Source organism: Manis pentadactyla, chromosome 2, assembly GCF_030020395.1.
Source record: "Manis pentadactyla isolate mManPen7 chromosome 2, mManPen7.hap1, whole genome shotgun sequence".
NCBI lineage: Eukaryota > Metazoa > Chordata > Mammalia > Pholidota > Manidae > Manis > Manis pentadactyla.
Genome location: NC_080020.1, coordinates 196,342,154 through 196,367,928, shown reverse-complemented (window position 1 = coordinate 196,367,928; position 25,775 = coordinate 196,342,154). Strand labels below are relative to the sequence as shown.

The window sequence follows — 25,775 nt, the reverse complement described above, 5'->3', positions numbered from 1 at the left end:
ACCTTGCGAAAGTAGAGCCAGGCCCAAGTGTGGGAAAGGGCACAGGCAGAGTATGAGAGCTGCAGAAGCATTCAGATCCCTGGTCTGAGTTGTACTTGAGGTCCCACAGCTCCTCTTTTCTTCCTTTCCACACATCCTTCTAGTAAATTCCACCTTTGAGTCCAGCTCATTTGAGTTCAGTTTCTGATAATATGCAACTGAAAAAAAATCGTAAAACAGTTATGCTTTTAAGTACTTTAATGATCATCACAGCACTTGCTATTTATAATTCCAATTGACCTTCATTTATACCCCTTCTCATAAAAATATTATGTTCATAGGTTGGGAACTATTGCTGGCAAGCATGTGAGATAATAGGGATTTTTTAAAACTTCGCTATTGTGAAATGTAACACCCAAAAACAGAACAAAAATGTACCTCAGGAGGAATTATCACAAAGTTAACACCTGTGTAATTGTCATACAGAAAAAAAACATTGCCAACACCCCAAAGCCCATCTCATTCCCCCTCCCAATAGTTACCATCTTTTCCCTCCAAAAGGAATCAAGCTCCTGACTTATGTTTTACTTCCTTATTTTTTTTTCTGGTTTTATTACCCAAGCATACATCCCTGAGCCTTTTAACTGAATTCTGATGTTTTTTGAACATTTTATAAATGAAGTCACACAATAAAATTTTTTTGGATCTGGATTCTTTTGCTCTGGATCATTTTTTGAGATTCATCGACCAGTTAACTGTAGAAATAGGTCGGTTAAAAAAAAATTGCTGTTTAGTATTCTGTAATCTGAATGTACAATCATTTGTTTATTCTGTTGACAGACATTTTTTTTCGCTCTTATGAATAATATTGCTGTGAATATTCTTAGAATGTGAATACATGCACACTTTTTTTTGAGTGTATATGTGATAGTAGAATTGCTAGGTCATGAATATGTATTTTTTTCAGGTGAGTAAATAATACCAAATCATTTTCCTAAATGATTGTTACAGCTTAGATCCTACCAGCATTTTATGAGTTTCTTTTGTTCCATATCCTCACTAACAATAATTGTCAGTCTTTTTAATGCTAGCCATTTGTGTGGGTGTGCATGGGATCTCACTGTGGTTTTAATTTCACTTCCTCCTGATTACTAATGAAAATGAATCCACTTTTGCACATTTAATGGCCGTTTGTGTGTCTTCTTTCATGAAATTCCTGTTTAAGTCTCTTGCCCATTTTTCTGTTTGGTTGCCCATAGTTCTCATTGATTTGTAAGAGCTCTTTATATATTTGGATAAGAGACCTGTTGGATATGTACGTTGTACACATCTTCCATTCTGTGGCTTTTTTCACTCATTTAATGCTGTCTTTTGAGGAAGAGATTATTGACTTTACAATATTCAGACTTATCTATTGGATCTGAAAACAATGCATCTAGCAGAACAACTAAACTAAGCAGAAAATGAATCTCTCAATTTAGTAAAATGAGCTTACACAGGCTCTCCAACCAAAGTTGCACATTCTTTCTTCGGAATGTTGTTTCTGAGATGGCATTTTATTTTTAAGTGATTGAAAATTCCATTATGTTACAAACCACAGAAATACACTACAGTATTTAATTCTGCCGCTTGGTGGTGTCATGAAAAACTAATAATAATAAAACTACTGTTCTGAAAGTTTGCCGAAACAGAAGGGCTTGGCTATTAGCAAATTGAAAAAATAGAAAAAATTCACTATAAAATCTCAGGTTTACTCATACCCAAATATAAAACAAGGATAGCACAAATAGTATTTTTAATGAAGGAAAATTTCAAGCATCTTGAAATGCCAATGTAACTAAGATCCCTATACCTACTACATAGATAATAAATGTTAACATCCTGTCATATTTATTTTAAAAAGTAAATAAAAATAAAGTTAATTTTCCTTTGTTCTCCCATTTCACTGAGCTTTCTCTTTTCTCACCAGAGACCACCACTATCCAGAATTTGATGTGTTATCTGCCCAGTTGTTTCTCTATTTGAACAATACAACTGCTTGTTGAATACAACTGCTGCTTTGTGTATTTTTCATGTATATGCAAAGTGTATCTTTTCATGTTATAGTGTACTGCGATTTCTTTTACATTTAACATAGTGTTTTATCATGTTGATACGTACAAATATATGCAGATATTTATAGATCTAGGTCATTACTTTTAACTGCAGTGTTGCAATTTATGGCAAATATACACTCTTATTCATTCCTCTGTCAATGAACTTTACAATGTTGCAATAAATGCAATGCCTAGAACAAGATCTCAGATGTAATAGGTCCTCAACAAATTTTAAATGAGTAGAAGCAAGACTTTAGAAGCAAACTGGCAATAAAATATCTCAGGCAGACTAGTTTTTCCTTCAGTTCTCCAGGTAACGTCCACCCTTAACTGCATACGAGGCAAGAGTCATTCCTGAAATTTCCAAAGGCTTTTTATCCAATCCACTGAAAAACGCTCCGCTGTGCTGTGCTTGCGTGGTCAGGAATGGGCGAGTAGACTGGGTAGGAAACGGACACAAAGAACTTCAATGGTAAAATAAGAGAATGGTTTGTCAGGTCTGACGCAGGGGAGGCTGGCAGCAGCAACCGTGAAAATTTGGGGGAGGTCTGAAAGTGTACAGGGCAGGTCCAGTGCTACCATATTCGGATAACGCCTCAACGGAATATAAAGGTGTTTTCCCTCAATGCACTCTCGGAAAGATGTAACCACCAAACGCCGGGTGGTTGCCATGGAAACCAGCAGGGATGGGGGTGGGGTGTGTGCCAGAATTCATCACGCGCTTAGAATATGTCTTCTTCCGGTCCTCGGGTCTTCGTAACCACCGCCCCTCTCCTCAGTCCCTGCCCATTCTGTGGGCTCATCACTTTCTCCCGCTCCGATTGTCCCCTACCCCATTCTAGGGTGGCCATCTTGGACCATGCGTCAAGATGGCGCCCCCTCGTCCCCGAGGAAGAGCCCAGGCCCGCCACGAGGCTGCGCGCACACGTGCTCGGGCGCGGGAGGGCGGGGTGATGACGCCAAGACGTCTCCCCGCCCCCGGCAGTCGCCCCGCCCCCGGCCCCACTTCGCTTTCCTCCACCCGGGCGAACCCGGAAGTGGAGGAGGAGGCGCGGCGGCGGTGGCTAAGCGGCCGGGCGCTGGCGGAGCCGTACCGTGGAGGGTGTCAGGGGTTGGGGGCGGGGGGTGGGGCTGAGCGGCCTGGGCAGCCTGGCCTGGACGGGGCTGGGGAGGTCATGGCCTCGGCTGAGTTGCAGGGGAAATACCAGAAGCTGGCTCAGGAGTACTCGAAGGTACCCATCGTGGGCGGGGATAGGGGGTCCCCGGCCCTGCGGCCTCGGGTTGCCTAGGCAGCGACTTGTCGGGACCGAGGTGGACAGCGGAGCGGGCACGCGAGCGCGCCCCTTCTCTCTCTTCCTCCTCCTCTGTCCACCATTTCCGTGCTTGCCCACCTGCAGCTCCCAGGCGATGGGGCTGGGCCGTGTCTGGGTCGTTGTGCGTTTCTGCGGCAAGGAGCAGGAGTTTGATGCTGTCTTCTCATTCAAACTAGCGGGCTTGGGACTGGGATGTCAGAAATCCTGGCCTCTGCGTCTAGTGCTGGTCGGGAGGGAAAGGAAAAGGTGAAGACCATCCCACCACTGCTGCTACCTCAGTTTTCCCAGCTCACTGATGGGAAAGATCAAGCTTTCTGTTCCCACAGGGATGCTAAGATAAAGAGATGTTTCTGCCCCCGTCAATTCGGGAGGGTAAATAGAGTTGTGCGTGTAAACTGCTTCCCCCGGGATGGGTGATTACAAATGTATTCGATGCTTGGTAAGATGTCTGGAAATTATTTTGAAAGCTTCAGTGCTAGGGATGTGTTCTTTTCTCTCTTTTCCCTCGGTCAGCTGGAGCGGGGCAGAGCACCCAGCAGGTGCGCAAATACATACTGAATTAAGCAAAATAGGGACCTGCCCCTTTGTCATATTTATGGCATCCGTTTTTTAAATGATGGAGCCTTTTCCTTGGAAAAGGGCGGTGCTGCTTCCGGGTAGGATATTTCTGCCTTAAGAATATTCTAATGAAGTTATAAAAGCAGAATCTTAACATCTTTGGAAATTGATTTCAACAACCATTAAGCTTAGTTTTCAGTAGCCTGGCATTCGTGGGGGCAAAGGGAAGACAGCCGCTATTTTACAAATTGGAGCAACGGACATTTTTTTCTTAGGATTTCATTTCAGCAAGGTGAAAAGAAATACTCTTTGAAAAATAAAACCTGTGTGTAACATATACACAAGTCTATTTACCATAAAATGGGAGCCTTTTGAGATACTACTCTTATTCCAACAGTGCTATCACTGGCAAAACTTCTGGCATTTCCATTTGAAATTGTCTTAAGAGCCTGTGGCACAATGATGGTGATGGCAAGTTTTTAATCCTTTGAAGGAATATTTTCTTGTTTAAAAGGACCAAAAGTTGTTTGGAACAAATAAATATGATGAAACGGTGTGGGTAGAGGATGATAGTATTTATAATTGGTTATACTATTTTTGGGTGAAAATGTTTCATGAGTGTAAAACAAGGGCCTGATTTTCTTCTCCAGAGAGTAAACAAGCTCAGAAGGCAATTCCAAACGGCAAAAGAGATTTCCAAAACTGTTTTGAACAGCGACTACATTGCTGAAATAATTGTATAGCCTCCCCAAAAGTTATCACAGCTATAAAAGATTTTACTCTTGGATATATAAGCTCTTTCATTCAAACAGATATTTATTATGTGTCCTTTGTGAACAGTCTGTTGAGTGAGGCAGAGTTCCAGTTTGAGGAGAACCCTTTAATACACGTTCAAACATTTTGTCTAATTATGATACAGTATGAGGAGTGTTTGGTCAGTGGGAACACAAAAGAGATGGAGGGTAAGGGAAGAAACTCAGATACGGGAGTAGGTAAGAGGGAGGGAAGGATGTAGTGTCTCCAACAGAGGGAATAGGCTCTGTTTGCTGACATGAAAGCACATTACAATACACGGCAGACAAGTAATTTGGAGAGGTAATTTGGACCTGACCATGAATGGTTATGGGTAAATAAGAAGTTTGAACTCTACCTTTTGAGAAATGAAGAGATGGCAGAGGTTCCTCCCACACCCTTCAAAGGTTTTTAAGTGGGCATGACATTACTTTTAGGAAGGAAAAGTAACAGTGAAGGATGGATTGAAATAGGGAAAGACTGGTGAAAAGAAGACCAGCTGTAGGCTGTTGAAATAGCTTTGGGGAGAGTAATACAGGATTAAATAAAGTTAGTGACTGTTGAGTTGGAGATTAGGGGGCCTAGATTTAAGAATTGTGGTTAAAAAATACTTTTTAGCTGACCTCTTTTTTGAGTGCTTGTTTTGCACATAGCACTAAGCTTGTGTCTCATTCATTCCGCGGGACATGTGAGTGAGGAAAGACTGAGGGTTGACCTTGAAGCTCTGAGGTTAGGGAACATGACTGCCACTGACAGATGAGGGCTGCCAGTTTGGAGTGGAGCATGTTCAAGGTTAGATCCAGTCATAGAATTTTAGGGTTGGAAGACCCATTAAAGTTATCTATTCACGTAGCAACTTGAGCAATCCCTGAAATTTTCTAGTGGAGATGGATTGGCTGAAAGTCAGGGAAAAGGCAAGAGCTTTTGGAATAATTTCCATGAAGATGATAGTTGGACTGCAAAGGTTAATCGGGGTAGAACACTTTAGGTAGACTCTTGGGGGACAACCTGTGGGAAGGATGTGACAGGAGGAGGAGTGGCTAAAGAGACTGTAGGTCTGCCAAACTTGAGGTTATCTCCCACATTGGGCCAGACCATTTTGCATCCTTTAATTGCAATGTGATGGAAATTTCAGAACCTAAGGGAACAGAGATTGGTCAAAAGATTTCATGTGCTTTTTACTTCCAGTCAATCCTAGTGTCAAGCAATATCTAGATAAGATGTTTGTTACCTTCAGCACTGTGTCTATGAAAGGGGTGTTTTACCTTTTTATTACCTTTCCTGGTACAGAAATTGTGGGCTGATGTTGAAATCCAGTTACATCTTTTTCCTTATTTAGGATACAATGGCAAAAGATTTTTTCTTAATCTGTAGAAGGAGGCCTACATATCAAGAGAGTGGCAAGCATGATTCCTAAAGCAAGGATATTTGCAGAATCTTCTCATTCTTGTTTAATGCAGATCTCAACCAGTGTCCCAGGAAGGAGCCCATTTCCTGCTTAAGAACTGTGGTCATAATCTTTCCTTCTGAGAAGGAAAACAAAATGAAACAAAAAATGGTTTGAGGAGCTCTCCCATTAAGGAGTTTAGTTAGATAAAAGATAAACCATGGGAGAGCCCAAAGCAGATGAGAATTTCTGAGGCAGACAGTTTGCTAAAATATAAAGTGTTATGGAAAGGTCAGTAAAAGCAGAGATTAAAATTTCAGGTTTAATAAAGTTTGGGGGAGGGAAAAGGAGGGTAGGGGCTGGTTTCAGAGGTTTCTGAAATTAATAGGTAATGGATGCAAGCTGCCCCTTTGAGATGTGAGGGAAAGCTAATCAGTTACTACACTGTTGATTAGGAATCAAAGACAGTTTCTTCCATGGCCTGCTCTCCTGATGCCCTGGTATGTCTCATTATGGAGAAGAGAGGCGAAGAGCACTGAGTCCAGACTCCTGTGATTTGAGCCTGTATTGTTTGCAGGAGTTCTTGCACTCTTGTCTGGCATCATGTTATGTGTGTAAGCAAGTTTCATGTTCTAACTGTCTTCCCAATGTCTGTGTTACTCTGGGTTAGTCGTTCTCGAAGTGTGGCCCCTGGATCAGCGTCATCAGCATCTGGGAACATGTTAGAAATACAAATTCTTGAGTCCATCCCAGACTTAATAAATCTGAGACTGGTGGTCATACCCTGCAATTTGTGTTGTAACAAACCTCTTCAGTGGTTTAAATGCATCCCAGAATTTGAGAACCATTGCTCAAGGAGTGGTATCAGTATAGTAGTTTTTGCTCAGGTAAAGATAAACGTTTTAAAGCTCTTTTTGAGGCACTAAAAACCAGTGGGAAATTCAAACATCCAGTATTTCTCTTACCAGTTTACTTTGCAATGGATGCTTCTCTTAGTTTTGAAGGAGATTGATTGCCTTTGGAAACTTTCAGGGCTTATGCTCTTAGTATAAAGGTACTCATACTGGGAAAGGGTCAGTTCTGATTTGGTGTGTTTGCTTTCCAGATTGTGGGGCTTGGTGGAACCCGATTCATCGCCCCCTTCTGAAAGAGACTCAGGAGCTAGATTAAAAATGAGTTATCATTTGGACTAAAATCAAGTATCAGCCTTTTTTTTTACCCTGTTGGAAAACAGCTTTGTGTTCAGTGCTATCTAATGAACTTTGCATGAGTGAAAATGTTCTGCATCCATGCTGTCCAGTAGGGCGAATCCTAGTCATGTGTGACTGCTGAACACTTGAAATGTGGCTAGCGAGACTAAGGAACCAAATTTTAGGTTTTATTTAATTAAAATAATTTAAATTTAAATAGTCACGTGGCTAATGGCAGCCTTGTTGGACAGTGCTAGCTTAGCCCCAAGATCAGTGCATCGTAATTGTAAATGTCTGTGTGACTCACCTGAAGACCTTGTTAAGTTGCAGATTCTAGTTCAGTAGGTCTGCAATGGGTGGGCCATGAGATTCTGCTCTCAGTTGATTCTGTTGCAGCTTTCTGCAGACCACACTTAGAAGAGTAAGGCCTTAGAAAGACAAGGGGTGTCCTACTTTTCCAATAATTTAACTGTCCCACTCATTTGGTCACTGATCAGGCAGCTAGAGGGTTGGTGGTGGGGTTTTGTCTCAAGGAATTTCCCTTAAGACAACAGGGTTCCCTTTGAGGGCAGGTCTGAGAGGAGAAAGGTTTTTTTCCTGTCTCATTGACAAGACTCCAACCACTAGTACTTGGTACTACATAACCTACAGATGCTTTATTCCTTTCCAGGGGGAGGAACAAGTAAACAGGAAGAGAGAAGGACTAAATGGTATTCCCAGCACTTTGCAATACTTAAATTGTTGGAACTGGAAGGAATTTTAAGGATCGTCCAAGCCAGAGATACTGAAGCAGGAGTTTGCAGATGACTTCAGTATTTTGAAGCTTCAAATCAGGGCTGTATGTTTGGCCCATTACTCTGTAATGAAGAAAAGTTATATATTTAAATATTTGTTTTACAGGCCTATAAAACATGTATGAATGTTAAAATGTCCATTGCATGAAAACAGCTATGTAAGAGTGGTCCTAACACAGAAGATTAAGGATCAGATGAGGAAATGCATATATGTGATTCATCTCTTTCCCCAGAAACTCTTCCAACAGCTTGTGATTGAAAGTAGTAAATCCCTAATCTTGGGCCAATTGTCTTAACACAGATTGTCCAAATTGCATGAGAGAGATCATAGTTGACTCTCTGTTCCTAGAGAAACAGCTTTATGATAAGCCTGACAGGCTGGGCTGTTCCAGAACCAAAGTTACATAGAATAGTCTGGACGCTGGTCATTTGAGAGTTTGGCTCAGGGCTTTTGAGGATTCTTGCTGTCCAGTAGGGCCATGAGGTTCAGATCATTTGGCAAAGGGCCAGAGAGGGACTGTTAATGACAGCTTCTAATAGTTGTATAGTGCATTACATTGAAATATTGAAATACCTTTTATATACAGTATTTAGTTTGACTAATAAGCTAAAAATGTATTCAGTACCTTCTCTATTCATAGCATTGATTTTGCACTGTAGGCAGGAGATACAAGGAAGTATACTAGAGCCTCTACCCTGAAGGACAGCTTAGGTGGCAGATGGCAGATGAGTATAGAAGTCACACATAAGTTACTAAATGTAAAACCTAGTACTTTAAAGAAAAATTTAAACCTGAACAGTTTAGTAAGAGATGTTACTAGTTAAGTGCCAAAGGAACTGAGGGACAAGTTCACTGTAGACCATACGGAGTGGGTAAGAAAAATTTATATAAGAAGTAGGCTATAGAATAGGGAGGATTTGGTTGGTCAAAATAAGGAAGGGCTGTGCTTTCAAAGTAAGGGTAAAGCTCATCAGATTACAAGACAGTGAACAACGAGGTTTAAAAGGTCTGAGAGAGTTTCAGAGCTGGGATTCAGAGGTACTACTCCTTTAGTGAACGGAACAGAAGAGCTCGGTGTGTAGCTGTTGTAAGTAGGCAATATCATCTGGGGAGTTCTTCTTTCCTAATAGAGACTTCAGGGCGGTTGTTTCTCAGTTATGTCCACATGCACTGGAGTCTGCACGCTTACCTCCTAGAGGCATTAGTGGCCATCTGGGGCTTTTGTACCTTTTCTAAAACTGAAACATTGTGTATTTGCCTCCCCACTCTTGGTGAATGCTGGTGAGGAGAAGATAGATTATCCAAGACCAGACTGATCACAGCAGTATCAACATTTGACAAGCAGGTTCAGAAATGCAGAAGCTTGGCAGTAATGAGGCTCAAGTGCAGGAAAATGCCAAATGCCACTAAGGGTAGTTAACTTGGCAATGGTGTTTGCTGAGTTTATCATTGTCATCCTTTTCTACCTATTACATAATAGAAAGCTTTTTAGATAAATATTTCTAGAAGATCTACATTTTCTGTTAAGCAGTTTCATTGAAACCATATTTGAATTAACAATTTAGTGACCAATATTTTCCAAGGAAAATCCAAATCATTTTTCATTATAATAAGACTAGATTCCAAGCAGCAGTAATTTGAAAGTTCGGTTTTGCTTTTTAACAAATTAGGCTGTTTAGGTTGCTTTCAGTAGCTTTTCAGTGTGTCTTAGAAATGAGAGTTAGGTTCTTCTTCTTTTCGTAATTGCTGTGGTCCTACAGGAAATTCAGCTAAACACCACAAAAAGAAGACATGTAAACGATCATAGATTAAAGTTAGGACAGAAGCATGAAGTAAAACCTAAAGACCCAAGTAGTATTGCTGCCCTTTGGCTGTGTAAGTTTGAAAGTATTTACTGAATTCTGTTACCTAGGTGGCATGTTATCCAAGAGCATGGTGGGATATTGCTTAAAAAGTAAAATACTATTTTGCAGAAGTCAACGTTCAAGTGGTATTTCTCTCTTTGGAGCTTCCAGAGCAGAGGTCCCCCAACTTTTTCTGTAAAAAGCCTCACAGTAAATATTTTAGGGTTGGGGTCATATGGCTTTTGTTGCAGCTACTGGTCATTGTAGTTCTAACACAACAATAGACAATACATAAATGAGTGGGACTGTGTCCCAGTAGTACTTTACAATAGGTAGCAGGCCAGTCTGGCCCACAGGTCTTATTTTGCCAGCCCTTGTTCTAGAGAACTTAAGATCTATACTACTTGTAAGTAGCAAATCCTAGTATTGTTAGTTATCATTTATCTTCCCCTTTAAATTATAAGCTCTTTGAAAATGGGCACATCATCTTTTACTTTTTTCTCTCATGCATATTATGTAGCACAATGCCTTACACTAGCCAAAACTATAATATATGTTTTGGCCCTTTGATTCTATTCTAGTAATAAGAGCTCTTCTTCCATTTGTGGAGCACTTTATGGTTTAGAAAGTGCTTTGACGTAGGTTCCTTACCTGATTCTTATAAGAGACTCAGAAGGACAGTAGGGTAGACACATTCATTCACCCATTTTATAGACCATTTAACTGAGGCTTAGTAAGGTTAATTTCCCAAATTTATATTGCCTAGTAAATGGTGGAGCAAGATTTGGGTCTTCTTTCTGTTGTGGTAGTGAACTGTGACCTTTAACTTTCTAAAAGTAGAAGCTCATTTTTTTATGTCTGTCTTTTGTTCAAAACTGTTAAATATCCTGCAGTATTCCTGATTTTCTTAGAATCTTTGCTAAGTTTTCTGTTGAGTGTCTGATTCTCAGTTTAAGGTTTAGTGTTAAAATATTCCTGTTGTCACACAGAAAAGGGTTTTTCTGTTCTCAGAAGACAGATCTGTGCTATGCAGAATTAGAAGTAGGTTTTTTTTTTTTTTTAAGTTCTTAACATGAAATCATCTATTTGTTCAGTTTCTCAGAGAAGAAGCTGGTCTTTTCTTGGTGTCTGTACTGAGCCCTCAAATATTAGCCTGTAAACTCTTGGCTTTGGCTGCACTGGACTTGTATATGTGTTTATACTTACGTGCTCTGTGTTATCCTTGATGAGAACTTTGCTCTTACTATGGAAATGGATTTTGTCTTTTAAAAACCTGCTAATAGTGGTTATATAGATGTATACATAAGTATAAATTCAATGTGCTGTATAATTTTTGATTTGTATTCTTTAAAATAAAGTTACACCTCAATCTAAGAAAATTAACTATGAAAAAAAAAACCAAGTCCTACCTCTTCAAAGGCTTCTTCCACGTCTGCAGCCCACCTCTTTTCTCATTTATATTTGACTTTATAAAATAGTAGCCAGTATTGTCTAATGGCATTATGACTCAGGATCCCAAACTGCTGGGGGTTGGATTTCAGCATTGCTACTTCTCTGTACCTCCATTTGCCTATCTGTAAAATGGAGGTAGTTATAGTACCTACTTCATAGACTTGTGAGCATTCATGAGCTAATACATGTCAAGGTCTTAGGACAGTACCTGGTATATAGTGAGCATTCAGATGGTAACTGTGATTACCAGCTTCTAAGGTGAATCTCTTCTTTGTTGCTTTTTGTACACTTGCCTCAGCTGATGCTTCATAGAAAGAACCATGTACTGGAAGTTGAGAAATCTAGACCTTGATCTTGAGACCTAGACTCAATTTTGCCACTGATTAGTTTTATGTCACTGGGCAGCTCAACCTCTGGGTCCTTATTTGTAAAATGGCAGAATGGTGATACTGTCCTTTTCTGGGCTAATATTTTTATTCTCATATACATGTGTGAAGATAGTTACTCAGTAGTGATTACTGTAAAGTAATGGTAAGTGATTTCCTTGCTATAAGGGATTGCTTTATATTTAAAATTAATTTTTGCTTACTCTGTTTTCAGCTTCGGGCTCAGAATCAGGTCTTGAAAAAAGGTGTGGTGGATGAACAAGCAAATTCTGCTGCTTTGAAGGTATGTAACAGAATATTTGTATTGTGAGGGTTAAGTTAGTTTTTGGTGATGCTCGAAGCAGTGAATTCAGCTTGTTTTCTGGGTTAAAGTCCCAGCTCTGACACTGATTCACTAGAGATTAGGGAGGGCAATAGAGTTTTTTGTGTTCAACTTTCCTACTTGCTTAGGTATGACTGTGAAGTGCTTTGATTTCCTTAGCTAAGAAGTACAAAGAAGTATTATATTGACTTTAATGCATTTCTCTTACACCTCAAGGCCTTTATTTAGCCAAATTTATATGAATTAATTGGGCTTCTTATCTGTCTTCATCACTAGAAAGCACTCTGAGAAGGGCTATGTCATATTCATATTTATATCCCCAGCATTCAGTGGATGGTTGTCCCCTAATAAATGGATCTGAAAGTGTGAATCATTTAGTGCATTAATCTTTCTTTTGGGTTGAGCCATTAATAGTAATAACCTATGTTAATCAGGAAGCTCTGAGACATTTTACCATCAGCACCTTTGTTAACTGAGGGGAGATATATGATAGGAGATGAAGGAATTTGTTTCTATCTCATTCTAGTAGGCATATAATAAATGTTGCTTAGAGATATTTTCAATTGGATAAATTCATTCTAGGGTATGGATTCCTTTGGCCAAGTTTCCATTAAATATACTGCCCACCTTATTCTTTTCCACTCTCCATTGCTCCCTCTTTAGTCAAAAGGGGTGAGGATTCCCTTTTCTCTCATCTCTGTCTGGAGTAGCCCCAACCAGTGACATATCTTAGGTGGTTCCACTTAGGTTACCAAGACCCAGAAATATATCCTGTTATTTGGCCAGTCTTGGACCCCACACTCAAGAAATTTGGCTCTTTTTTTTTTTTTTTTTTTGAGAGGGCATCTCTCATATTTATTGATTGTTAACAACAATAAAATTCTGTATAGGGGACTCAATGCACAATCATTAATCAACCCCAAGCCTAATTCTCAACAGTCTCCAATCTTCTGAAGCATAACAAACAAGTTCTTACATGGAGAACAAATTCTTACATAGTGAATAAGTTCTTACATGGTGAACAGTGCAAGGGTAGTCATCACAGAAACTTTCGGTTTTGATCACACATCATGAACTATAAACAATCAAGTCAAATATTCGTTTGATTTTTATACTTGATTTATATGTGGATCCCACATTTCTCCCTTATTATTATTATTATTATTATTTTTAATAAAATGCTGAAGTGGTAGGTAGATGCAAGATAAAGGTAGAAAACATAGTTTAGTGCTGTAAGAGGGCAAATGTAGATGATCAGGTGTGTGCCTATAGACTAAGTATTAATCCAAGCTAGACAAGGGCAACAAAACATCCACGGATGCAGAAGATTTCTCTCAAAACGGGGGGTGAGGTTCTAAGCCTCACCTCTGTTGATCCCCAAGAGAAATTTGTCTCTTGAGAGTGCCCTGTCCTCAGTTGTGTTCCACAGACTCAGGCCTGAGAGGTTCAGAGCACCTTACCCAGACTTCTGAAGCTCTCTATGCCCAGGGCAAGATTATTAAAAATAACCTTTATAGTTAGGGTTTGATAGTCAAGTTACTATTTTACCTAAATCATTGAAGAAATGATCATTCTCTCTCCCAATGATGTTGAAAACTCATTACTTGGGAAAGTGTTTCCTAGCTTGTCTTAGTAACCCCTGGTGTTTGACACCTTCCTGTCACTGGCGGTGTTTGATTAATCAGTGATAGTGGCAGTGGTGGTGACAGTGGTGATGGGGATAGCAGGTTCTATTCATTGAGCACTCATTGTGTGTCAGGCATTGTGCTAAGCACATAATATCCAACACGTCAGTCTTTACAACAACTGTGAGAGCAGATAGCATTATCATCCCCACTGCAGACACTAGGGTTTACAGAGAACTTGGGATAGATGTCTTCTGAAGTCAATTGGTTAATGGAGTTAGGGCATAGTTAACTAGTGACTAGTTATAAGGATGTAAAGAAATTACTTTTTGTTTTACTATTCACCTCAGTGGTCATTATAATCACATTAAGAATGACAATTTGCTGGTTTGCTCAGTGGGAATGTTGGGATGTTTTCTATTATAGTAAGCTTTAGATTATATTTGGGTTTGCTGCTTCAGTAAGTAAGCATTCATTGATTTGGATTTCTTTAATTTGAAACATGATCATTTGGATATAGGCTGGGCCTAAACTTACCATTGAATTTCAAGTAAAAATTAAGGGCTTACTAAACAAATAATAGAAAAGAACAAAGTGTTTTTCTACCTAATGAAAACATATTTTTCGTCCCTCTGGCCCTGCTTTCAACACACAAATAATGTCACTATATTGCAGACACCAGCCTTTGTTTTTTAGGTTGCTATTTCAATACACTTAAATCACTTATTCATTAAAACTTGACCTCTTCTTAGCTTTACAATGGTTTTTCAGTGAAAGTAATAAAAGTACAATTTTTTAAATGCACAATAGTATATGGCCATCTGTGTTAGATTACCAGTGAACACAAAGTTGTCTGAACATTATAAGTACTGCAGTTAGTATAATATATTTTTTAAATAGAGTGAAACTACGTATTTCTTTAATTTCCCATTTTCTTACCCTATTACTGTATAAACAGCATAGAATGGTCAGCAGCACATAAGTCATTTAGATTTGGTTTCTATTTTCATGTAACGTTAAAGTAAATTGATGTTGAACAGTATCTGCAAATATATGTGTGTTAGGATAATACTGATTTTTATCTTTGACAAGTCAGAGTGGTTTAAAATTAAGTGTATTGACAAACCTCTTAGACATAAACATGAGTGACCTCTTCTTGAACATATCTCCCCGGGCAAGGAAAACAACAGCAAAAATGAACAAGTGGGACTATATTAAGCTGAAAAGCTTCTGTACAGCAAAAGACACCATCAATAGAACAAAAAGGAACCCTACAGTATGGGAGAATATCTTTGAAAATGACACATCCGATAAAGGCTTGACGTCCAGAATATATAAAGAGCTCACACGCCTCAACAAACAAAAAACAAATAACCCAATTAAAAAATGGGCAAAGGAACTGAACAGACGGTTCTCCAAAAAAGAAATACAGATGGCCAACAGACACATGAAAAGATGCTCCACATCGCTAATTATCAGAGAAATGCAAATTAAAACTACAATGAGGTATCACCTCACACCAGTAAGGATGGCTGCCATCCAAAAGACAAACAACAACAAATGTTGGCGAGGCTGTGGAGAAAGGGGAACCCTCCTACACTGCTGGTGGGAATGTAAACTTGTTCAACCATTGTGGAAAGCAGTATGGAGGTACATCAAAATGCTCAAAACAGACTTACCATTTGACCCAGGAATTGCACTCCTAGGAATTTACCCTAAGAATGCAGCAATCAAGTATGAGAAAGATCAGTGCACCCCTATGTTTATCGCAGCACTATTTACAATAGCCAAGAATTGGAAGCAACCTAAATGTCCATCGATAGATGAATGGATAAAGAAGATGTGGTACATATACACAATGGAATACTACTCAGCCATAAGAAAAGGGCAAATCCAACCATTTGCAGCAACATAGATGGAGCTGGAGGGTATTTTGCTCAGTGAAACAAGCCAAGCAGAGAAAGAGAAATACCAAATGATTTCACTCATCTGTGGAATATAAGAACAAAGGAAAAACTGAAGGAACAAAACAGCAGCAGAATCACAGAACTCAAGAATGGACTAACAGGTACCAAAGGGAAAGGGACTGGGGAGGATGGGTGGGTAGGGAGGGATAAGGGGGGGAGAAGTAGGGGGGTATTAAGATTAACATCCATAGCGGGGTGGGAGAAAGGGGAGGGCTGTACAACACAGAGAAGACAAGTAGTGATTCTACAACAGGTTGCTACGCTGATGGACAGTGACTGTAAAGGAGTATATAGGGGGGACCTGGTATAGGGGAGAGCCTAGTAAACAAAGTATTCGTCATGTAAGTGTAGATTAATGATTAAAAAAAAAATGCAGTTCCTATGTGGTGACCTCTAATGAGTTCTACACAATGATATAAAGGACATATAAAAGTGTAGGCAAAGGGTCTGTTTGTGTTTATACAGAGGATCAAAGCCTAATTTGGCTACCCCGAAAATGAACTAAGATACGATATGAAAAAGAACTTCCAACATCAGCACTCTCGAGAAGACTCATGACAGAAGATGATCAGAAAAAAAAAAAAAACTTCAACAAAGATCCACACACTGTCACAGGTGTAGATGCACTCATCCCACCAGTTCCTGGACTTGCCATGGGAAAGATGAAGGAGATATCTAAGCTGGCCTGTGCATGCAGTAAAACAAAAATTGGACTGGATCTATACTGTTGGAACTCAACCAAGAATTAGGAGAAGTGCAAATTGTAGCACTCCAAAATCTTACAACCACAGACTATTTATCGTTAAAAGAACATATGGGATATGAACAGTCCCCAGGAATGGGGTGTTCGAGTTTATCTGAATTCTCTCAGACTGTTTAAGCTCAGTCGGACAATATCCACCATATCATAGATAAGTTTTCACAAATGCCTAAGGTGCCTAACTGGTTTTCTTGGTTTCACTGGAGATGGCTGGTAATTACAGGTATGCTTTGGTTAGGTAACTATATTCCTATTATGTTAATGTGTGCGCACAATTTAATTAGTCGTTTAAAACCTATCCATGCTGAAGTTACTCTACAAGAAGATATGTCAAAGAAATAATCAATCTTCCCAGGTTTTCTTCTGCCTGCTACTTCTGTAGCTTTTCTTCTTCCTACCTAATCACAACCTTTAAATAGAACTCGTGCCACATGTCGAATTTACCGAGTATCATAATTCTTCCAAGTGGTAAAGATACCTCAAGACAAATACTGGGCATAGAAGCCACAGGGCATAAATATGCAAAGAAGTAAAAAGCTAACCTTTTCAAACAATAAGGCTTCTCTCTCACTTACCAACTTAACATTTCCCTGTATGGCCCCGGAAGATGACTGGTTAGCCAGAGACGGGTAAGATTCCTCAAGGGAGGAACAACCTAAGACAGGCACAGTCGCAGGGGGCCATCTGGTGAGAAAATGGGGAGCAGCAGAGGTGAGGCTTAGAACCTCCCCCCTTATGTTCTGAGAGAAATCTTCTGCATACATGGATGTTTATTGCCCTCGTCTAGCGCGGATTAACACATAGTCTACAGGCACACACCTGATCATCTACATTTGCTCTCTTACAACACTAAACTCTGTTTTCTACCTTTATCTCGTATCTACCTACCACTTCAGCATTTTATTAAAATTAATAATAATAGAGAAATGTGGTATCCACATATAAATCAGGTTTAAAAATCAGATGAATATTCATATTTGAACTGACTGTTTATAGTTCATAATGCATGAGCAAAACCGAAAGCTTCTGTGATGACTGCCCTTGCACTGTTCACCATGTAACTTATTCACTATGTAAGAATTTGTACTCCATGTAAGAATTTGTTCGTTATGCATCAGAAGATTGGAGACTGACGAAAATTGGGCTTGGGGTGGATTAATGATTGTGCATTGAGTATTGACCCCCCTATACAGAGATTTGTTGTGGTTAACAACTATTTGATCAATAAATATGAGAGATGCCCTCACTATATATATATATATATATATATATATATATATATATATATAAACACACTTCCAATTGTAAAATAAATAAGTGACCGGGATGTAATGTATAGCATAAGGAATATAGTCAAAATATTGTAACAACTTGGTATGGTGATACCTGGTACCTAGAAATATCATGTATATAAATGTTGAGTCGCTGTGTTGTACACCTGAAACTAATGTAATGCAATGCTGTTGTCAACTACCCTTCAATAAAAATAAATAAATAAATAAATAAAAATAAAATTAAGTGTATTGAGAAGACTTCATTTTGCCTGACCTAAATTCCAGGAAGATTTATAGAAAAAATGAATACAAATGTATTTCTTCCCATTCTTGCTTACTGAAGGGCATCATCAGTGAGTCTGAGGTTCTCTTTAAAAATTTTAGTTTATAAAATTGTTGCCTCAGGCTTTTTGTCTCCTCACCTCCAGGCACATATATAACAACATTATGTAACAACATACAGTTGTGGATATTTTACTTTAAGTTGATGACTATCTTGTTACTTCAGTACATATACTCTTTTTATTTTATTTTTAAATTTACTTGGATTGGCTAAAAAGTAATTTTGTCACAGAAAGAGAGCTAAAAACACAGGAAGTGGAATGATAACATGCCATGTGAATTCCCTAAAGCAAAAGGTTTGGATTGTTATTTTGGTGAAACGAAAGTAATGTTTTTTTCATTTTTTTAAAACCTTAAGGCTAAATTATAAGGAATGGTCTGTTTTCACTCTGATGTAGGAACAACTGAAAATGAAGGATCAGTCATTGAGAAAACTACAGCAGGAAATGGACAGCTTGACATTTCGAAATCTGCAGCTTGCTAAGAGGGTAGAACTACTTCAAGATGAACTGGCTCTAACTGAACCCCGAGGCAAGAAAAACAAGGTGGGTCAAATAAAAGCAAGTTAGTGTGACCTTGTTAAGGGCAGATGTCTACGGGCCATCTTGATTTTAACAGAAGACACCAGCTCTCCATTTTTTAATGTATGATTGTTACACCTGGGTATTGGGTTAAGAAAGCAGATGTTCACTATTAATATATACTAAGTATTAGTATATGAAGGTGAGTTTTAAAGAACTTAAGAGGAGCAAACATGCAGTATTTGATTAGTGGCTGAGAAAAGTGAAAGTGAAAGGAATATCATATATTGGTCAAAATTATTGACATCTTTCTGTTGTTCCAAGTTGCTATTGATGCAGGGTAGGACAAAGAAAACAAGAAGCATTGTCAAAGTATAATGGCTCCTGTGAAAGTAGCAGTTGAAATACTTGTAGGTTAGGTTTGTAAATTTGCTGCAGATAAATGTTCTTGGTGTTTCTATTTATGAGGCTAGTTTAGTATTCTTGTCTGGAGATGTAAAAATAAACTTCTCCCCTTATGGTTTATATAGTGAGATAAGATTCTTAATGCTCTAAGGATGATCTGGTACTTTTGAACATTCCATGATTAAGAAGTTGCATTTTTTTCAGGGTAGGGACTAGTGGTTTGAATCTTTCAGGTTTGTGTGTATAGAGAGCAGTGCCACACAGATGTGTAAATCGAGGCAGTAATAATAGAGTAGTAGGAGGGAAGAAGGCACACAATAACTCTGAAGCAGCATGATCCAGAGGACAGAACACAGCATGGGCTTTGGAGCTAAGCCCAGGCTTGAATTTGTCTCCCATTTATAGATCTATGAGTAGACAAATTTTTTAGCTTTGCAATCTCAGTTGCTCCATCAGTAAAAGGGGGATAATACTCTCAGGTTTGTTGTGAAGATCATGTGAAAGTAGATAGGACTTTATTTGTCATATGATGGGCAGGTGACATAATTATATGTTAGTAGCTTTTCATATGTATTTCCCTACGTGGAAGAATTCTCTAGAGTGGTAATTTTCAAGTAAATGAGGAACAGGGAGGACCAAACAGGTATGTATTAGAATCACTTGGGAAACTGTCAAAATATGCATGCTATGGAAATTCTGAAAGACCTTTAGGAAAGAATAGCCTCTGTACTTCAGACTTGCTCCCCAGGTTAGTAAGGTCCTCTTCCAGGGCTTCTTTCTAGTGCAACACTTGTGAATTAATATTAATTAAAGCTCTCCAAATTTGGAAGCACTAAAGACATGGAATATGTCATTCAGCAGTGTTCCTTGTGCGCTCCTTGTGTCCCAAGCACGATGGATATTTAATGTTTTGTTTTACATACGTACTCCATTTTCAAAGGGCTTTGTAATCATTGGTTCACGTTGGCTCAGTGACTGACTTCATTTTAAGTGAGGAGTGAGGGCACAGGAAAGGCAGAGAAGGGTGGTGACTGAGTTTGAACAGTTTCATTGTTAGGCTGTCCCTTGAAGTCTCAGTTCTTATATTCCATGAAAACAAATGCTCTTTATTGGCTCTTTTAAATAGTGCTGTTCTTCTATGTAGAAAAAGTTAATGTTAATAAAAAAGCAAAAGGAAGTATGATAACATAATTTTAGAGCTTTTTCCTTCTGTTTATAACAGATTTATTTTATTGGCTATGTGAAGTTTGAAAAATTAGAACTTTATGTGAACTTTTATATGAATTTATCTTTGTGAATGTTGAATAATTGATGATTTCTTAAATGAATTTAACAACTCAGACTCATGGAATTGCTAAAACTGTCATTTCCCAAACCAAAAAATCAAACTGAAATTACATATATCTAGTGCATTTATATTGCTAGCTTTCTGGATCTGCTCTGTCTTCCAAGGGAATACTCCTGAATTTGTCTGTAAGGAATAGTGAACCTTATCTGTTCTTTTTTTCCCTCTCTCTCTCTTAAGCTTTCCTGCCCATTGCAATATTTACAGTTCCAACTTCTGTCACATAGAAAAAGTTAAATGATGGACTGTAACCTTTTGAAGGATTGTTTGAGAATGTTGAACATATAGAAGAGACAAGCTACTAAGGTGATAGAGAATCTATACCTTAGGATGTTTCTCTAAAGGATGCAAGTATGTGGACATAACTTATTCTTTCCATCAGAAAAGTGGAGAATCTTCTCAGTTGAGTCAAGAGCAGAAGAGTGTCTTTGATGAAGATCTGCAAAAGAAGATAGAAGAGAATGAACGGTTGCATATACAAGTGAGAAAACTTCCTGTTTTTCTTTAGGAATTAGGAAGTGGGTCATATGATCTGCAGTGTGGAAAAACAACTGCAGGATAGAACGTTTTATATATGAGTGGGTGTTTTAATGTTTCCTATGGTTTTTAGTTTATATATCACAGTCATTTATTCATTTTTAAAATCTCATTCATATCTTAATATGGACATATGCTTTGAAGTATGCATATGTTTAGAGGGCAACAGAATAACTGTAACTTAACAAACCAGAAATATACTGGGCATTATTCATTTTCTATAGAAAATGATTGGATAGATCATTTAAATGGGAGCTTATCAATAAGTAGTATTTGTTTTTTAATTTATTACTGTCTGTTTGGTTTTTATCTGTTCACATGTTGGTCTGTAATGTCATTTTTATATGCCCAGTCCCAGCACAGGCTCATGGCAGGTCCTCAAATATTTATGGAATGTTGAATAATCAGTGTTTGCCTCCAAACATTCATCATACTGTAAACAGTATAGTGTATTCAACTACACCTCCTGATTTTTTTGTGAAATGGTGAGCATATCAAACAATGGAAAATAAATAGGCATTAATTCTCAGTCTTTGAAAATCAAAAAAAATGAACTTCTGACCTCAGTGCATTTCATGTGAAGTACTCATAATTCTTAATTCATATTAGATTCTCACTAAGGAAAAGAGCTTTACCTGTTTTAGGAATAATATCTACTTGAATTTTGATTATTAAAATTGTGGAAGTTAACCTAGTAGGAAAGCTATACCGTGGTCCATTGAATTCTGTATGTGCCGGAAATCATTTGAATAGAAATTCATGAGACTGAGAGGTGTGGTAAGTAGGCTTTGGAGTAGATCTCCTGTGTTCAAATCTCATTTTACTATATTTTAGCTTTGAGACATTTGGCAAGTTATGTAGCCCCTTCTGGTACATAACTTCAGTTTCCCCATCTGGTAAAAGAAGGATGACAATAGCACTACCCTGACATACTGTGAGGATGCAGTGAGATCGTGTGTGTGGCGGGGGTTTGCTTAGTGAGCATATAGAACCATATGGATAGTTAAAACTGCTGCTGTTTTTCTCTTCGTTTGGATATATAAAGATATTGTGAGAAGAGAAAATAATCTTTTCTTTTCAGTTTTTTGAAGCTGACGAGCAGCACAAGCATGTGGAAGCAGAACTGAGGAGTCGGCTGGCCATTCTGGAGATGGAGGCGGCCCAGCATCAGGCCGTGGTTGACGGCCTGACACGGAAGTACATGGAAACCATCGAGAAACTGCAGAACGACAAGGCCAAACTAGAAGTAAGCCCTGCTGTTCATGATAGCATGTTAAGAAATAGTAGACTTTTGTAAATCGTCTGTGTACGTAGAGAACACAAAATTAATCATTCAAGGTGAGACTGTTGCCTGTATTGTTTTCTAAGTGTGCTGTCATCTATAGCCTGAGCCATCTGCTATCTGCTTTTCTTTTTCTTCTAAAATTCAGGTAAACTCTCAGACTCTAGAAAAGGAGGCCAAGGAATGTCGGCTTCGAACAGAAGAATGGTATGTGGAAACATGCAATCCGAGGGGCCCTGACGTAAGAATCAGAAGACCCGAGTTTTGGTTTAGCACCTCCTCTGTCTTAATTTTCTTCCATTTGAAATGAGACAGGCGTAGGTAATCTCCAGGGTCCTTTTCAGTTCTGTTATCTCTGGGGCCTTTTGCATTCTTGGTAGAGTGGTTTGTGCACTAGTTCTCAGCCTGCAGATGTTCTGGGCTGTGGCAGATAGCATTCCGGGGCTCCTGTGCTGTGGACTGTCTAGTAGTATCTGAAACTTTCTGTCTTAGACTACACTCAAGAGGGAGCCTTTGTTAGTCCCAGGCAGGAAAAGTGACTAATCATGATGTGACCTTTTAGTGGTACATTTTGAGTAAAGTAGAGATTATGAATAAAATAGAGGGATTTAAGTGGGAGATACTTTTAAAATTAAAATATTACTTATTGGTGGGTGGTAGAGCGTACACCATTTTTTTGATAAATGACATAATATGTTTTAAGTTTTAATAAAGTCAAGGGAACTTCTTACACTAGTTGCACTGATAGAATTACATGCATGGTTTAGATGTATACCTGTTCATAATTGAATCAAAACCAAAAATAATCAGATTTAGAGCTCAGTGAAAAAAAGGTCTGATCTAATACTTAAAAAAGAACTTTACTACTTGAAGATATATTTATGTGTTGTAAAGAGAAAATTTGTAATTTTGAAATGGCTCCAAGATTACTTTGAGCTTGGGGAAATAAGATTGTAAAAGATATTGGGACTGTGATAAATTCTTCCAAACTTCAACATCACTCAGTAGAAGTCTCAGGAGCTTTAGAATCGAGGCTTAGTATTTTTCTTATCTTCATCTTTTAATAACTCTATCTCCAAGAGTTTCTCAGATGTCAGGCGCAATGTCAGACAATTTCTCTCAAAGTCTGATGCCAGCTGTTGAGGTAACAAGTAAATGAGGATCTGCTGCTGATTGGTGATAATGTGCATCTATTTTTTTTTTTCTTGCAGTCAATTGCAGTTAAAGAATCTTCATGAAGATTTGTCAGGTAGACTAGAGGAATCCTTATCAATCATCAATGAAAAAGTACCTTTTAATGATACAAGTAGGTATTATGTACAGTTTTCCATTATTTGCAACTTTGAACCTTTGTGAGGTAGCCAATTAATTAAAATAATTTCTAATCTATTTGGCAAAAGACTTCTTTGGTGCAACAGAAGGTTGCTTTGTCTTTCTTTTGATTATCTTTGGCCCTCATATTTCCTAGGAAGATTTTAAATTGTCATAACTACTCCAGAATCAGCCTTCTTGGAAGGAGTCCCAACCACATTTTTTTACTTCATGTATTTAGCATATCCCAAGGTAAAAAACCAACTAGCACATAAAGTACCCAAAAATTTGTAAAAGAAAAGTTGTTCATGGTTGGGGGAGAGAGGATGTAAATCTTCTTAGCTGGGTATCTCTTGCCCCTTGGGCAACCCCTGGTGATAGGTTAGGGAGCGACTTAGTTAAGTTCATCCTGGGAGTGGTCTGGTAATTTACACAGCCAAGAGCAATAAAAATAGCTTCAAAAAAATCAACTTATGTGTGTGATAGGTACCAATTTTGTAACCTTAAAGGTAAGAAATCTGAACTTTGAAAACAAAGTATTTGTTTGGACTTTGAAACTTATGTTCAGATAAGTACACGTTTCCTTTTTTACACATAATTGAAATTAATTTTTTGCTTCCTATAAATTTTTTAGGGAAAACCTAAAAAAAGAGGAAGGAAAAGACACCAGAAAAGAGTAGCAGTTTGATCTGGCACTAAAATCAGCATGTCATTATTACATCAAAAACCTAAATTCTCACCCCCCCTGTTCTGAGAGAAATCTTCTGCATATGTGGATGTTTTATTGCCCTTGTCTAGCTTGGATTAACACATAGTCTACAGGCACACACCTGATCATCTACATTTGCTCTCTTACAACACTAAACTATGTTTTCTACCTTTATGTTGTATCTACCTACCACTTCAGCATCTTATTAAAAATAATAAAGAGAGAAATGTGTTATCCACATATAAATCAAGTATAAAAATCAAATGTGTATTCATATTTGAACTGACTGTTTATAGTTCATAATGCATGAGCAAAACCAAAAGTTTCTGTGATGACTGCCCTTGTACTGTTCACCATGTAACTTATTCACTATGTAAGAATTTGTTCTCCATGTAAGAACTTGTTCGTTATGCTTCAGAAGATTGGAGACTGACGAAAATTAGGCTTGGGGTGGATTAATGATTGTGCATTGAGCATTGACTCCCCTATACAGAATTTTATTGTTGTTAACAACCATTTGATCAATAAATATGAGAGATGCCCTAACAACAACAACCAAGAAAAAGTACACACTTCCAATTGTAAAATAAATAAGCAACCGGGATGTAATGTATAGCATAAGGAATATAGTCAAAATATTGTAACAACTTGGTATGGTGATAGCTGGTACCTAGAATTATCATGTATATAAATGTTGAATCACTGTGTTGTACACCTGAAACTAATGTAATGTAATACTGTGTGTCAACTACCCTTCAATAAAAAATAATTATCTAAAAAAAAAAAAAAAAAAAAACCTAAATTCTTCTGAAAACAACACCTGTTTCTAGTTTCTCCATTAATGTAAATAGCACTGGCATACCTTTGATCCACTAGACTTGAAACCTTGGCATTTCATTTTCCCTTTAATCCTTCCTGTCAGTAAGACATCAGGTTCTAATAATCTGAGTTTCTTGAATTTATCCTTTCTTTTCCAATACTACTTGTCTTCCTGCTTTAGGTCCTTAACATGTCAATATGATATGATATTTATTTTTATTCCAAAATATTTAAAGATCATTTGTTGAGTGCATGTATGAGTATATTTTTGCATAGGGGATGCAAAAATTTATATGACAAAAATGTCTACCCTCAAGGGATTTATAGTCTAGTGTGGGACAGATAATATATAGAAATGTCTGAAATATGTTAAACAGTTGCATAAAGAACCTCTTGGGATTTCAAAGGAAGGACAGAGGTTGTTTGGGTAAGTCTTCTGGAAGAATTATTCTTTGAGCTGGGCTTGCATGCATGAGTAGGTTTAATTGGGCAGAGATGAGGGAGAATGAGCCAGGGATTGTGAGGAGTGAGGTACGAAGGATAGAAGGTGCTGTCACAGCCTGATAAGCATGACAGGAGGCTAGAGGGGGTGGGGGGGGTGAAAGACAGTGATGAAAAGATGGGTGGAACTGGACTCTAGAGTTCTAGGCAAAGGGCTTTGAATTTAATTCACAAGGCATAGGGGTTGCTGGAGAAGCTTTTGATCCAGGGGATATAATGATGAGATCTGTACACTCACAAAGTTAATCTGGAAAGAGTGGAGA

The 25,775-nt window shown here is 38.3% G+C and overlaps 1 protein-coding gene across 4 annotated transcripts in view; it reads left to right on the top strand.

The window, feature by feature from the left end:
• Positions 1-3,084: 3,084 nt before the first annotated feature.
• Positions 3,085-25,775, top strand: part of PPP1R21 (protein phosphatase 1 regulatory subunit 21) — a 69,925-nt gene continuing 47,234 nt past the window's right edge. The window contains exons 1-8 of one of the 4 annotated variants that reach the window (XM_036926043.2): positions 3,087-3,307; positions 3,473-3,634; positions 12,007-12,075; positions 18,481-18,627; positions 20,736-20,834; positions 21,972-22,136; positions 22,321-22,379; positions 23,384-23,478. In XM_036926043.2, coding sequence (XP_036781938.2) covers positions 3,581-3,634; positions 12,007-12,075; positions 18,481-18,627; positions 20,736-20,834; positions 21,972-22,136; positions 22,321-22,379; positions 23,384-23,478 — 688 coding nt within the window. In that variant the 5' untranslated portion in view covers positions 3,087-3,307; positions 3,473-3,580. Of the gene's footprint in view, positions 3,308-3,472; positions 3,635-12,006; positions 12,076-18,314; positions 18,379-18,480; positions 18,628-20,735; positions 20,835-21,971; positions 22,137-22,320; positions 22,380-23,383; positions 23,479-25,775 lie in introns of all 4 variants that reach the window. The other 3 variants (XM_036926044.2, XR_005032804.2, XM_036926042.2) reach the window with 3 other exon arrangements.